The sequence below is a fragment of the Rhineura floridana genome, chromosome 2, assembly GCF_030035675.1.
Source record: "Rhineura floridana isolate rRhiFlo1 chromosome 2, rRhiFlo1.hap2, whole genome shotgun sequence".
NCBI lineage: Eukaryota > Metazoa > Chordata > Lepidosauria > Squamata > Rhineuridae > Rhineura > Rhineura floridana.
In genome coordinates this window covers 19124147-19139361 of record NC_084481.1, presented here as the reverse complement: position 1 = coordinate 19139361, position 15215 = coordinate 19124147, and the positions used below count along the sequence as shown (strand labels likewise).

The following is a 15215-nucleotide window of genomic DNA, read 5'->3' as shown; positions in this document are numbered from 1 at the left end:
TATTTTAAAACCATCCTCCATTACCAGGAGAATGAGAAACATTAGAAATATCTCAGAACAAATTTAAGCTGGTCTTCACAAATGGGGACACAATATTCTTTGTACAGGAAAACAAATCCTGACTGAATTTCAGCCTTCCTTGTTATCTGGCCCTGGGTGGGGGCAGAGGATAATAAATGATTTGAAAATGTCACTTGTGATTTTAAGACATCACAAGCAGAGCAAATGCTGCTGGAGGCCATCTTTATCTAAATGTGACAGAGGTAGATCCATGTGTCTACATTCAGATCTGGCCCACCCATGTGGAAAGGGGGGAAAGGTGTGTGGTAGGGAGGTAAGGATCCAGTTTAAGAGCAAAAGGGCATGTGGGAACGGTGTGATAAACCATACTATGCCTGTAGCTGGGGGACCAGGCAGGTTTCTAGCTTGTTGGATTATTAATCATTTTTTGACCAGAACCCCAAGATCTACCCAGGCACAAAGGACATACAGATAGAATGAAATACCAGGGTGCCTCTGAGCACATTCTGACCCTTGGGATTTGTTTTCAGCACCAGAACTGAACTGAGCTTATGGTCCTTGCACTCAAAAGTCCGTTCCTGGTTAGCTTTCTTCATGTCAGGAACATAATGTAGGTGAGAGAAGTCACTTTGTTGTTGTTATTGTTAAAATAATGTGGAGTCAGAAACCCTTCCTAGTGTACTACCAGATACTTTCCAGTAGGTTCTGCTTTACCTTCTGTCATCCCTGCTGTGTAGGTAGTTAAGCTTCCCCAAAGTCTGCCCCTCCAAATATTTTTCTCTTCCTGAGAGGAATAGGCTTGGGGGAACGAGGCGATGTAGTGGATGTAAGTGGACCCTGAGGAAGGTTCTCCTGCACTCTTTATCCATGACCCCCTCTTGCTCATTAATTGCTGTCCCCCCTCCCAACCCCTGCATTCTACATAGGCTGAGATCTGGGTTTTTAAGCACATGGATCTGCTACTGTCACTCTATGGTTTGGTCCTCAGTGTGTGCACATGCTGCGAGTGTCTGTATTTGCACAGAGCAAGGGCAAGATCTGCATTCCTTTTCTGTCCAAGCAGCCACAGAGCACAAATCTACTTTGACACTTTTAGAAAATTGAAAAGATGGAATCTCGTAGGAGCCTGCCTTTGCCGTGGGATGGGGAAGGGAAGGAGGAGGAGGGAAGGACTCGCAGCAGGGGAGAAGTTGACTTTTCTTTATACATACAGGTTTTTTTCCATGCAGAGTTTAAATTATGCCTGATAAAAGGAGTTTCGTGGATGTTTCAGTTCTTTCAAACCCTCCTGGCTTCCTCCCAATTAAATGAGGTTTGTCAAAGCCACAGGGCTCTGCTGCTGCCTGAGAGGCAGACAAGCACTTCCTGCAGTGACATCTCAAATCCCCAAGGGAGGGAGGAGATGAAAGTGCCCCTGTCAAAAGACAGGAAAAGAAGAAGCGGAGAGAGTGGGGAGGGGAGGGGAGGGAAGCTACAGAGATGGAACGGCAGAAGGAGAAAGGTGGGGAGGGGAGGGAGGCGACAGATTGGCACACAACATGTCACTCTCCAGGACAAGGCTGATCATTTCCATATGAGGAATGTGTTTCCAGTCCCCTGGGTTGGTAGAGTTCTTACAATGGCTGATATTTCACCCCAGTTGCAGCCAGTGGGGCCTCGGTGGATGAGGAAAAACTACATGATGGTATCATGGCAACCAAGATGTTGGGAAGCAAATCAAAGTCTTTTAGACAGAAATGGTTACAATTTCTGATTCAGCAAGGTCATATTCACAAGTGATTCACCTGGATTTCAATAACAACAACAACAATAGTAGTAATGGGTGATATCCAATGTTAGTCACAGAATAGACCCAATAAATAAATGGGCTTAACTTCCTTAAATCGACTGATTTCAATGGGTCTACTCTGTGTACGATTAACGTTGGCTATCATCCAACACTAACAATAATAGGTAATTTCAAAATAATTCCCAGCATATATCTGTCTGCACTTTTACAATCAAGCAAGACATTTAGGCTCCAGTGTCACTGGAGCTAATTTAATTTAATTATACCAGTTTAGAATTCTGAGTGCACAGAAGATTCTGTTGTAGCTGTAGCCTAGACTAGAAGATGCTGATGATTAGCTTTTGTATACTCAAATACAATTTTGAAGCAGCAGAAGGTAAAAGAATCAGCTTGTTATCTACATCTAAAAGGGTATGAGAATATGAGATATCCCCCACCCATTGTTATGAATTTGTTCTAGCATGGGCCACTTTTTCTTATAAATTGCCACAGCATGTTTGTATGCAGAAAACATTCGCCAAAAGTGGCTTCCCAGGGGAAAAAAAGATGTTTGCAGAATGAACAATTCAAAGTTGAAAACTCATTTTAAAAATGTTGTTGCTGCTGCTGCTGATATATGCAACATTTTAATCATTAATAAAAGGAATGCTAAAGATCAGCTATTAAATGCATCACTGTGGACTGAAGGCAGAGGAGGCCATTTTCCTTTGGTTCAACAAAAAAGGAGCCATGAGGTCTGCAACAAGAGTGGGGTGACTTCCATTTCCTTGTAACAAGAATGGGGAACTTTTTTTTGAGGCTGAGGGCTGTATTCCCATCTGGGTAACCTTCTGAGGGCCACATGCCAGTGATGGGCGAGGTCAGATCAAAAGTGGGCAGAGGAAGAAATGTAAATTTTACCTTTGTACAGTAGGCTACTGTCTATACACCCACACACACCCCTCTCTATCCTCCATCCAGACAAGCAAGAGGCATTATCAGAGTTCAAGGAGACACTCCAGCCAGGCAAAAATCTTCAAGGGTGCAAAGTAGGGCTGGTGAGGGGGGTAGTTTGGGGGAGGGAGTGTGGCCTGGGCAGAGTCTTGAGGGTCAGAGAGATAGGCCTGGAAGGGCACATTTAGCCCCCGAGTCCGAGGTTTGCCACCTCTGCCTTGTAAATCCATTCCTCCTCAGTCATTCGAAAATCATCCTTGTGCCAAATATTCCTCTTGGTTTTTGATAACCATGAGATTTTATATATTTTAACATTTGCATTTTCTACTTGTGGCTAAACACTTTTTTTTTGCATGTTTGGGATGTGAGTAGTTATGGTGAAGCATGTACATATATTCCTACAGAAATATAAAGTTTAACAAACAGTTGATAAATTCAGCAAATTAAAAATGATTCAAAAGTTTCAACTTGCATCACCTTTAACAAATAATCAAAGTTCATAGGAGTCAATTGTGAGCCTGCTACTGATTGCGGTGCGATGAGTATAATCCACAACTAATACAGCAGTAGGCACTTGGCATACACCTTGCATCTGGTGTTCAGAGAACCACTGGGGCTGTAGTCCTACACACATATACCTCAGAGTAAGCTCCACTGAACTCAGTGGGACTTACTTCTGAGTGCAAATGTATAAAGATCTCTTGATGTTTTGGTATGTCATAGCTTTGTGGGGACAAGCTGCAAATGCTTCTTGATGTGAATAAATTTCTCAAACAGGATCATTTGGGATGCTTTTAAATGTGTAGCCTAATCAAGCATGGGTGATCCATATGTCACTCGGCAGCAGCCTTTATATCAAGCTGTAACAGAGGAAGGAAGACTATATGCAGGCCTATTCCATCAGCACAGCAGAGAATCCATAAACTTTTGGCTTTTCTTCTTGAACTTTTCCTGGTGGTTCAAGGTACAAATGTGTTTATTCCCTTCTTTTTCCCAATCAGTTTTCCTTTTGTGTTATTTTTTTTAGGTTATAGGCTTCAGGGTAGAGATTTTAATCTGTAAACCACGCTGGGAGCCCTTTCCCCGCCTGCTGAATAGCAAGATAAAAATTCTTTAACTAAATATATCTGTGAAAACAGACTTCCATGTATCAATTGGCCCACCACAACAGAGGATGTTGTCCCATTGCTAGTGCTGAAATAAGATTCAACAGCCAGTTCAGTCAGATTCTGCACATGGAATGAGGGGGCACCATCTTGTCCCTTGTCTCAGGCAGCAAAATGTCTTGGGTTGACCCTGGCTCCAACCCAAGACCTTCAAGCTTATTTTCAGCACTAGCTGGGGACTACTGGATATTGACACTGTCTGAAAGAACAGCAAAAAACAAATAAATAATCAAATAATCAAATTCTTTAGCTGTCTCTGTGCCCATCTTTAATTACTGTATATCTTTTACTGAAGTAAGCAGGAACCTCAGTTCTGTCATTTGTTACCAAAACTGCTTTATGGCCTGTTTCACATGTAACACTAAGTCATGACTTGTTTAACAAACCATTAACCAAAAGTTGTCTCCCAGACGATCAAAAAAACTGTGGCTTGTTTATCTAAAATTTGGTTTGTCTTCCTACTGCTCTTTCCTCATGCCTTTGTAGTTTGGTGAGTGTCTGGGATGGTGTGATCAAACAAACCATGAAGAGTGCGAAGTTCACACATAACACCAAGTCATAGTTCAAGAAAACTAAGGTTTGTAAAGCAACAACAAACCATGGCTTCAAATTGTGGTTTGTTGGCAGTAGTTGAGTTGTTGGGCAGAGTTCATACATAACATTAAGCCATAGTTTATTAAACCATGGTTTAGCATTATGTGCAAGCCATGCCTATAAGGCAGGTTGGTGTGCTTTCCCATATTATAGGAAATATTTGAATGCCAAAGAAAGTTACTTCCATTTGGTAACTCCAGATCGAACTCCTATCTTGTACTGCCAGACCATATTGGTATTAGTATATGATAGTTCACAGGTAGCAAGTGTTCTGTCTATCACTTTCTGGGTGGTTCTTCAAACTATAATTAATTCCTCACCCTATCAGAGTTCAAAGTGATCTCAAGTGATCTGTTCACTAGAGAAGCTGACTTTAATGTGAGATTTCATCAAGTAAAGGTTGGATAAAAGAGTAAATTGAGGCTATGAACTACGACTGTTGATGAGATTCCTCTGGAAGAAGCTTTCTGAACTACTCCACTGGGTGACTGCAGCATTAACTTGCAGCAAATGCTTTGAATTTCATTCATAACATTTGCACTGTACTCTGTCCCATCCCCCCCATTTTAATTATTTTGAAGCTGTAGCTGGCTATGAAACAGCAGTTACCTCTACCTGATGCTCAATGTGTGAAGCCCAACCTACATTTTACGCTCAAAATGAAGATTGGCCTTTCTGTGGTGAGCATTCCTAATGTATTGTTTTTAACGCCATTAACTGTGTGAATCTTGGTCACCAACCAGTGAATGTTCTCATCCCTGCTTTGTGTCACTGGTAGTCACTGGTAAGGCAGGAGAGTCACTGCCAAGGGTAGGGAACCTTTTTTTTTTAAGCCCAACGGCAATGTTTCCTGCTGAACCAAACTTCCAGGGGCTACATGCCAGTGGTGGGCAGGGCCAGAGGCAAAAGTGGGCAGAGCAACAAATGTCTATTGCTTTATGTCAATAAGTAAACATGTGTACCTCCTCCACCTCTTGTGCATAACAACATGGGAAGTTGTCTGCCTATTCACTTGGTGTGATTGCTGGTTATGAACAAGCTTCAAACCTTTTGTATACCTTGTTGTTGTTAGGTGCCTTCAAGTTGATGTCGACTTATGGAAACCCTATGAATCAGCGACCTCCAATAGCATCTGTTGTAAACCACCCTGTTCAGATCCTGTAAGTTCATGTCTGTGGCTTCCTTGATGGAATCAATCCATCTCTTGTTTGGCCTTCCTCTTTTTCTACTCCCTTCTGTTTTTCCCAGCATTATTGTCTTTTCTAGTGAATCATGTCTTCTCATTATGTGTCCAAAGTATGATAACCTCAGTTTCATCATTTTAGCTTCTAGTGATAGTTCTGGTTTAATTTGTTCTAACACCCAATGATTTGTCTTTTTCGCAGTCCATGGTATGCGCAACGCTCTTCTCCACCACCACATTTCAAATGAGTTGATTTTTCTCTTATCTGTTTTTTCACTGTCCAACTTTCACATCCATACATAGAGATCGGGAATACCATGGTGTATGTACAATGATCCTGACTTTAGTGTTCAGTGATACATCTTCGCATTTGAGGACCTTTTCTAGTTCTCTCACAGCTGCCCTCCCCAGTCCTAACCTTCTTCTGACTTCTTGACTATTGTCTCCAGTTTGGTTAATAACTGTGCCGAGGTACTGATAATCCTTCACAAGTTCAATGTCCTCATTGTCAACTTTAAAGTTATATAAATCTTCTGTTGTCACTACTTTAGTCTTCTTGACGTTCAGCTGTAGTCCTGCTTTTGTGCTTTCCTCTTTAACTTTCATCAGCATTTGTTTCAGATCATTACTGGTTTCTGCTAGTAGTATGGTATCGTCTGCATATCTTAAATTAATGATATTTCAAATTTTCATACCTCCTTCATCTTGGTCCTAAATAGTCCTAAAGGCTATTTTGATCTGTTCACTATAAGGTCTTAACAAAAGTGGATGCAGACTTTGGAAATGTTCACATATGAAGCTTAAGTCGGTAGTATGTTTAATTTATTTATTTATTTTATAATTTCCTATAATAATATATAACTAACTTTGGCTTTTCTGTGATCTGTCCCAAATTACATGTGTCAGGCAACTAGGTAAGAGAGTCTCAAGGGAGTTTTGTACTGTCAGTTGTTAACACAACTTCACATTTGGGGGAAGGCATAACATTATTTTTTCCTTATGATGGGGAATCACACTAAAATGAAATTTGAGGCACACACCCCTCAACAATGGAAAGAAAGAATAGATTCCAAAGTCTTAAAGTAGAAAAAAGTTCAAAACGATGTTTTCTACCTCTGTCTCCTTTAGCACAATGGCATATAGTGTGTTAGAATGCCTAAAGTTTTTCATAGACATGATCTCAATAATCCATACAATATGAATTTATTTATTTATTGTTATATCCCACCTTTTCTCAAAGGAGCTCAAGGTAGCATTCGTGGGTCTCCCCCTCTCCATTTTATTTTCACAACAACCCTGTGAGGTAGGTTAGGCTGAGAGACAGGGACTGACTCCAGGTCATCCAAGTATATAAGGCAGATCAATATTATTATACCCATACTGCAGTCCAGGGTGCAAAGGCCAAATAAGAAGGGCTAGCTTGTTAGACCATTATTAAAGAAATCTTCTTTAGACCCCCTCTGTTTAGACAATTTTCGCCCAGTTTCCAATCTCCCATTCCTAAGTAAAATCGTGGAGCGAGTAGTTGCCTCACAACTCCAACGTTTTTGGGATGAAACAGATTATTATGATCCACTCCAATCTGGTTTCAGGCCTGGCCACGGGACTGAAACGGCCTTGGTGGCCTTAGTTGATGACCTCCGTAGGGAACTAGACAGGGGGAGTGTGTCCCTGTTGGTTCTCCTCGATCTCTCAGCGGCTTTTGATACCATCGACCATGGCATCCTCCGGGACCGTCTCTCTGGGATGGGATTGCAAGGTACTGTTCTGCAGTGGCTTTGCTCCTTCCTGGAGGGTAGGACTCAGATGGTTGTACTCGGTGATTTCTGCTCGGACCCCTGGCCCCTAACATGTGGGGTCCCTCAGGGTTCGGTGTTGTCCCCGATGTTATTTAATATCTATGTGAAGCCGCTGGGCGAGGTCATCCGGAGGTTTGGAATTCGTTACCATCAATATGCTGATGATACCAAGCTTTACTTTTCCTTCCCTCCAGATGCTAGGGAAGCCGTTCAGCCCCTAAACCAATGCCTGACTTCAGTGATGGACTGGATGAAGGTGAATAAGCTGAAATTAAATCCAGACAAAACAGAAGTGCTCCTTGTTAGTCGTAAGACTGATCTGGACATAGGGAATTTACCAATGTTGGATGGGGTTGCACTCCCCCTGAAGACTCAGGTTCACAGTTTGGGGGTGCTTCTGGATTCGGCCTTGAACCTGGAGGCCCAGGTTTCGGCGGTCTCCAGGAGCGCTTTTGCCCAGTTAAGACTGGTCCGCCAATTGCGCCCATTTCTGGAGACATCCGACTTGACAAAGGTAACACATGCCTTAGTTACATCCCGGTTAGACTACTGCAACGTGCTCTACGTGGGGTTGCCTTTGAAAACAGCTCGGAAGCTTAAATTGGTTCAGAGAGCAGCAGCTAGAATGTTAACAGGAGCTGGCCTACGAGCCCATACAACTCCTCTTCTACAACAACTACACTGGCTGCCGATCTGCTTCCGAGCCCAATTCAAAGTGCTGGTCTTAACCTTTAAAGCCTTACACGGCTTGGGCCCTCTCTATTTGTCTGGTCGTATGTCTTTTTATGAACCCTCCCGACCCTTGAGGTCCTCTGTTGATCCTTCTCTTATGATCCCCCCAACTTCCCAAGCTCATCTGATGGGAACTAGATCTAGGGCCTTTTCTGTTATTGCCCCCAGGCTGTGGAATTCCTTACCATTAGAAGTGCGGTTATCTCCTTCTCTTGTTGTATTCCGTCGCCAGGTCAAGACGTTCCTATTTCATCAAGCATTTAATTTAAATGATGTTTAGGATGTCTTTTAATTATTGACAGGTCCTGCTGTGATTATGTTTATTTTAAAATTGTTTTTATTGCTCATTTTAACCTTTGTGTATGATTGTTCTTTGTTCGCCGCTCTGAGTCTTCGGAAATAGAGCGGGTTATAAATGTTTTAAATAAATAAATAAATAAATAAATTTGTTGAGGACAATAGCTATTTGTGGGGTTTTTTCCAGAATCTACAATTTGAAGATGAAGATCAGAGCAGAAGGAAAAGAGCTTCTTAATCGTTTCTCCTTTTACTGCTTTTCCACTAAGAATCCCATCCCCAAGCTGTTTGTACTAAGGATTCTTTTTTTCTAGAGGAAAGTAAAAGCAGCTGGGGGGGCGGGAGTTTTCAGCAGAAAAACAGTATGAGGGGGAAGGGCTCAGAAACCCCTTTCCCACCCACCCCAAGCTGGTCCTCTTCAAGCAATTGCATTTTATATAAGGGAAAGGGAAAAAGACTCACAGCACTACATAGACTGTGTTGCTCTAGTGGCAGAGGCAAGATTTAAATTGGGGCATTTGTAATTTACCACTCAGTTTTTAGCCACCTTATGCTATGCTCCCCCAACCCCTCCAAAAAGAAATACTTTGGAAGAATGGACAAAGAATCTCTGCGTTCTCTATGCGCATCACTGAACTGAGCTGACTGAATTGCAGGCTGCCAGGGAGGCTGGAGACCCCCACATACAGCCCTGTGGTTAATCACTATGCAGAGGTGAACCCTGCCACCATCCATGTTATCAGCTGAGAGGAATAAAAGCGAGATATGCAGAGAGCAGGTTTCATGGGGAACAAAAGTGTAAAAGTTAAAGCTACAGAGGGTGACAAGCAAGCATCCACCAGCTGAGGAACTTGTCTGAAAGACAACTATCGCATTATCTTTCCCCAAAATACTCTAAATATGTTCAGATATAAAAATTTAAAACAAACTCTCTCTCTTGACTGTCTGGATGACGGCATATCCCTTCTTATTTTCTTTAAACATCCACTTTCATATTTATTTATTCTAAGCGCAAAGCAGCTGCGATAATTAGACTGTCAGATTCAGTAAGTTCATGAGCAGTCAGTGGAGTGGAAGTTTTTGCATTTGTTAAGATTCCTGAAGAAGAGAAACTCCATGCCTTCTTGCTCTCTCTCTCTCTTTCCCTCTCCTCCCCCCCTTTTCCCTCCCTCCAAGGAGTGGGAAGAAGAGAGCTTGGCAGCACATAGAAAGATCTGAATCTTTTTGATTAGCAGGCTGCATCACTACTGTTATGCCAAATTATTTCTTTTCTGGGGCTCCTGGCATTTAAAAAAAGAAATTCTCCAGATTAGAATCCTATGAGGATAGACAGGAACCTAGGTTAGAAAATCCCAACTTTACTCTATGTTCCTCCATCCCCACCCCCAAATGGAGAAGGGAAACTTGTGCACGTTTCTGACTACTTTTTATTATGATGATTAGTAATGTAAGTTTCCTCCTCATTGTAATTTTAAAAACAAAGTAACTCAAAAGAGAATTATTTTTCAAGGATTTCTGGGACTGAAATGTAGAAATGTTGCAGCCGGGATCTTTTCTCTGGGCAGCTTCACATGTCACAGGAAGTGCTGTACTGTAAAAGCACAAATGTTCAGGATAAGCAGGGCTGGCCCTACCATTAGGCAAAGTGAAGCATCCACCTCAGGCAGCAGATGCTGGAGTGGGGGAGTGATGGCAAAGTGTTAGAGGACAGAACTGTGTTTGTGACACATAGAAACAACATAGGAAGCTGCCTTATACTAAGACCAGTGGTCCATCTAACTCAGTATTATCTACACTGACTGGCAGCAGCTCTCCTGTGTTTCAGGCAGGAGACATTCCTAGCCCTACCTGGAGATGATGGAGATTAAACCTTCTATAGTCAAAGCAGATGCTGTGCTACTACCTGCCTTGCACTTCCTAAGCTCACCTTCATCCCTCAGGTACGGTGGAGGACACTGCCTCATTGCCATTGTTGAAGCAAGATTCAACTGCCAGTTCAGTTTAGCTTTTGTAGACAGAATGAGAGGGGTGGCATCTTGTCCTTCACCTCAGATACAAAATGGTTTGGATAAGCCAAAAGACCTAGAGTCACAGGTCAAGGGGATAAAACATGATCTGACAACCACAGGATATGGTGGCCCAAGAAATAAAGAGCCAACAGGAACAGACAAGAGTCAGGACCCAGGAACACAGGGCAGCTAAAACTTCAAGTGTAGAGACAGACTATAGCTAAGGTCAGAAGTAGTCAGGGTCACAGATGGGTCAATTATCCGGGTAAACCAGAAAGGAGAAACTGGGAAGCAATCTATGGAGAAAGGATAGGGATCCAGGCTGGGAGGCATGGGCTGAGAGAGATTGAGTGCCAAGCCAAGGTAGACTGCTGATGATCAGACAAAGTCTGAGTCTGATTAGATTTTTTTACCCCCAGGACTGCCGTCAGTGTGTCATCAGAAAAGCCATTCACATAGATGATCCAAAAGACCTGTAAGGGAAAACAAAACTCCTGCTGCTGAAAACCTGGCAGCTTAATCTGATAAGCAACTGTCTATTGGAGCCAAGGATAATGGTTCAGGAACTGTTCCCTACTTGCAATAACAAGTAAGTGACTCATCTATTTTTTATGCTTCCAGGCTCATGTTGCATCAGGGAGCGCATATAATATGTGCTCACAATTAGATCCTGCACATCTCACTGTGAGGAAGGTGGTAAGATTCCCCCACCCATCCGGCCCTTGCACACAACCTTGAGATTGGAAATAAATTCATGAGTCACTCAGACCTTGGCTTTTTGGCAATTCTTGTAACATGCAAAGCTACCCTTTTGTCTGCTTCAGGCAAGGGGAACCTTTGATCCTCTAGAGATCTTGCTGAACTATAACTCCCATAATCCCTGGCCATTGGCCATGATTGCTAAGGCTTATGGGAGGTATAGTTCAGCTGATGAGAGCTGTTGCCACCCTGGGCTCCTTCTGGAAGGAACAGCAGGATATAAATTTAATGAATAATAATAATAATAATAATAATAATAATAACAACATCTGGAAGGCCATGGGTTCCCCACCACTGGCCTACTTGTTAAATTATGGGGATTTGTGATATAGGGATTTTTGCCAGTAAATCAATTGATTGCAGGTTTACTACCAGAACTACAAAGTGGAGATGTTTCTACTGCTGTATTTATTATGACCAGTGGTAGCTTAGTGTTAAAATTGCTATGGAAAGAGCCAGGAGTAGCTTGCTGTTGATTCCCATGGGGGGTTTGAAAGAGTCGGTGTATACATTTTATTTAATGGATCACCTTACCCCATATGTTCCCATTCAATCACTTTGTCCTACAGAACTTGCATTTCTACAAGTGCCACACAATGCAATTCCGCATTTGTAAGAAATCATTCCTTTAGCGTGGAAGCACCTGTACTGTGGAACTCCCTGGCTGTTGATATTAAGCAGGCACCATCACTGTACTTTTTTAGATGCCTTCTAAAACTTTTCTGTCAGCAGGCCTATCCAGACACACAATTTGGTTACTTCTGTTCTAAATTTTGATTTAGATATTTTATTGTGTATTACTGTTGTTAGATGTTTTTAGCCATTTTTAAATGTTTAAAACATGTTTTTATTTTATTTTAAATTGTACTTTTTTATCACAGAAGCATTTGCCACCCTGGGTTCCTTTGGACTGGATAGAAATTTAATAAATAATACACGTCTGGAGTTGATTGCCTGAGCAAAAATGGTTGGGTAGAGATCTCTTTCCAAAAGACAGATTCATCTGTACTTTCTTACGCAAGACAAAGGAATTTGGCAGCCCTCATCAATCTGGTGTTTTGGGCTACACCTCCCACCAGTCCCAGCCAGCACAGCAGATAGGAGTTGTAATCCAAAACATCTGGAGAGCACCAGGTTTGCAAATGCTTGAACATGAGATTGCTAATGGATTTTTTTAATGGTATCACAAATATTACTGAAATGATGGATCCCACTAAAACAGGGGTAGAGACCCTGTGACTCTCCAGATATTTGCTGGAGTACAATTCCCATCATTCCTAGCCATTAGCCATGCAGGCTTGGGCTGATGGGAGTTGGAGTCCAACAACATCTGGAGGGCCTCAGGTTATCCACAGACCTGTACTAAAACCCACTTGCACTTGTGGTAGTATGGAGGCTCTTCAAGCAATCTGAGATAGCTCAGCTATGAAGACGCTTACTCCCAAGCAGAGTTGCATCACACAGGATTGTCACATAGGACCAACTAATGTTCACACTTCCTTGTGTTGCCAAACTCTAATTGATACTTTCCTTCTTTGCTTCCTTCATAGCACAGTCCATCTTCATAGTCCATGGAGTGAAGCTGAAACCAGAAATGTGTGGCCTCTTTGCTCCATATGAGAAGGGTCATCACAAAATCAGCTCTAGCACATTTTGGTGAAAAGAACAGACAAATTGTAGACTTCCCTTCTGAGGTAAGGAAGGAAATGAATGCAGCTTATCATCACTACTTGAGATATTTGCTGATATATAAACTCAGTGTTTTAAGGAGTCTAAACTTGCCGTCTTAACTAAGCAATGACTGTAGCAAAAAGGAGCAGACTATATTACAGACACAAATAGAAGGAACAAAACATTCCTCCCTGTGGTTCCAGGATGAAATGCAACAATTAAGCAGCCCTGGGACAATTTGGCAAAGGACAAGCTATGTGGTTTTGTAGTAGTAGTAGTACTGCTACTACTACTAACAACAATAACAACAACACAGTTCCACTATCAATACCAAGTTCTCCAGTCATGGGAAGAGCATCATAATGGCACTACAAAGTTTGCTTTACTGACTGCACTGTTACTCCAATAGATGCATCCTGTTGGCATATTATCAGATTCAAGGCTTTCAGTGCCTGTTTCTTTATTCCAGTTATGGGAACTGGTCCTGCCCATCATGCACTGAAGCCAGCAGTAACCATTGTCACTGCTGCTGCTTCAGCACAAGAGAGCTGGGCATCTGGCCCTCTGCCACTTTTAAAATGCCATCTTAAGATCCTGTGGCCAGAGGGGAGCATAGCTGGCTCCTATGCATTCATGTCAAGGTCAGGAAGGCTGGATGTATCAGGATCTACAGAGCTAAGATCTGGATCCAGTTTGAACCCTAATCTGGTGCTCTCCCGTTGTTCAGAAGACCAACGAGGAAGGTGGATAAGGGATTCTGGTTGTGGTGACACAGGTGAACCAATCTTGCTGGAAGAAGGCCTCTTGCCAGAGTTGCAACACTGCCAGTGTCCTGCCTAGAGGTGAAAAAAGAAAAGAAAAGCCTGGAGTAAGTCCACAGCTCCTAATGATACTTAGATTTTGTGACAGCTAAGAGTTGTAACAAGGATATTTCCCCTTGGCTATGAAGAGGCACAAGAGCAGAGCTTTATTTGTACCGAGTGCTACTACAATAGTCGTCATGTCTCAAAGCACACTGCACAAGAGCAAAGCAGGGAACAGTTTGAGCTAAAAGTTCATTTGGAACAAGCAAAAGTCAAGCTCTAAAAAAAATAACATTTTCTATTGCAAAAAATCATTGAATATGGCCATATACATTAAGCCTTTAGATAGCTCTTCCAAGATTGCTGTTTTATAATTAGTGAATCTCTGATGATGCTCATATCAATGGATCTATGACTGATTTACTCTCAGAATCTGGTTATAGGACATGCCTTCCTTCTTTGACTGCACAGAAGTAAAAGAGGAAACAGATGTCCTGAGTTGTCTGTTGTCTTTTGTTTAGAAAGCAATGTCAGAAAGATTGACTTGGCAACCAAGATGTTAACAGAGTAGTCTGATTACTGGACCCTTAGGATAAATCTGACTGTCTCTTAATAGAGAGATTGCCAGACCAGAGGCTGGGTGGACAAACAGAACAGATGGGAGCTGATAATTTTAAGAATGTAGCAACTTATCCAAGGCTTAAGGACAAGCTTGTCATTCCTGGGGTTTGTTTCCGATCTTTCCCAACAAAACAACTCCTGGAGGAAGGAGGGGATTAGACTACAGTTGAGCAAAGTCTCTGGGGTAAGATGGCTCCTTGGGTAAAGTCAACAAAAGGAATTGTTTAATATTTGTTATAGTTTCCTAGAGGCACCTTCTGCCATCACTAATGGGATTATCATTATACTGGTTCCATGCCAACGGAGCAGTCAAAATGTGCATAGTGGGTGGATGACTTAGTTACATTCAACTGACTTCTGTTGCATCCAAAGTACGCCTGCTTTTGGAAAAAAAAGAGTGGCAAGGGAGCTTGTATGGATCCCACCAAGGATTTTTGGTGGTAGAAATTTTAAGCGGAGGCCAGTGATATACTAGTGAGTCAGAAGTACATGTTTAATCTCCTTGATCTCTACGTTCTTGACAGAATGTCAATAGGAAAGGTGCTCTTAAGCAACTTCTGATGCTGGGGAAGCTGGCGGGAGCATCATTTGAGTGATTTCATAGATAGCACATTCTCACAGCATTTCTCATCAGAATTTATCCATAGAGAACAAGAAACATTTGCTCTCACTGTACCAAACTGTTTTCCTTCAGCTATCCAAGGCAAACTTGCTTATCTCCAAATAATCAGGCCCACGACAGGGAAATAAATATAGCAATTATACAAGTCATTAGCAATTATATAAATGTCCACAAAAGTTAATTGCCCATCTACCTACACATATCTATTTTAGTCAT

The 15215-nt window shown here is 42.1% G+C and overlaps 1 protein-coding gene across 1 annotated transcript in view; it reads left to right on the top strand.

Moving 5' to 3' along the window:
• CDK15 (cyclin dependent kinase 15) overlaps window positions 1-12942 on the top strand; it is an 84255-nt gene extending 71313 nt beyond the window's left edge. The window contains 1 exon segment of the mRNA XM_061607508.1: window positions 12833-12942. Within this exon segment, the coding sequence (XP_061463492.1) occupies window positions 12833-12942 (110 nt within the window).
• The last annotated feature ends 2273 nt before the right edge of the window (window positions 12943-15215 follow it).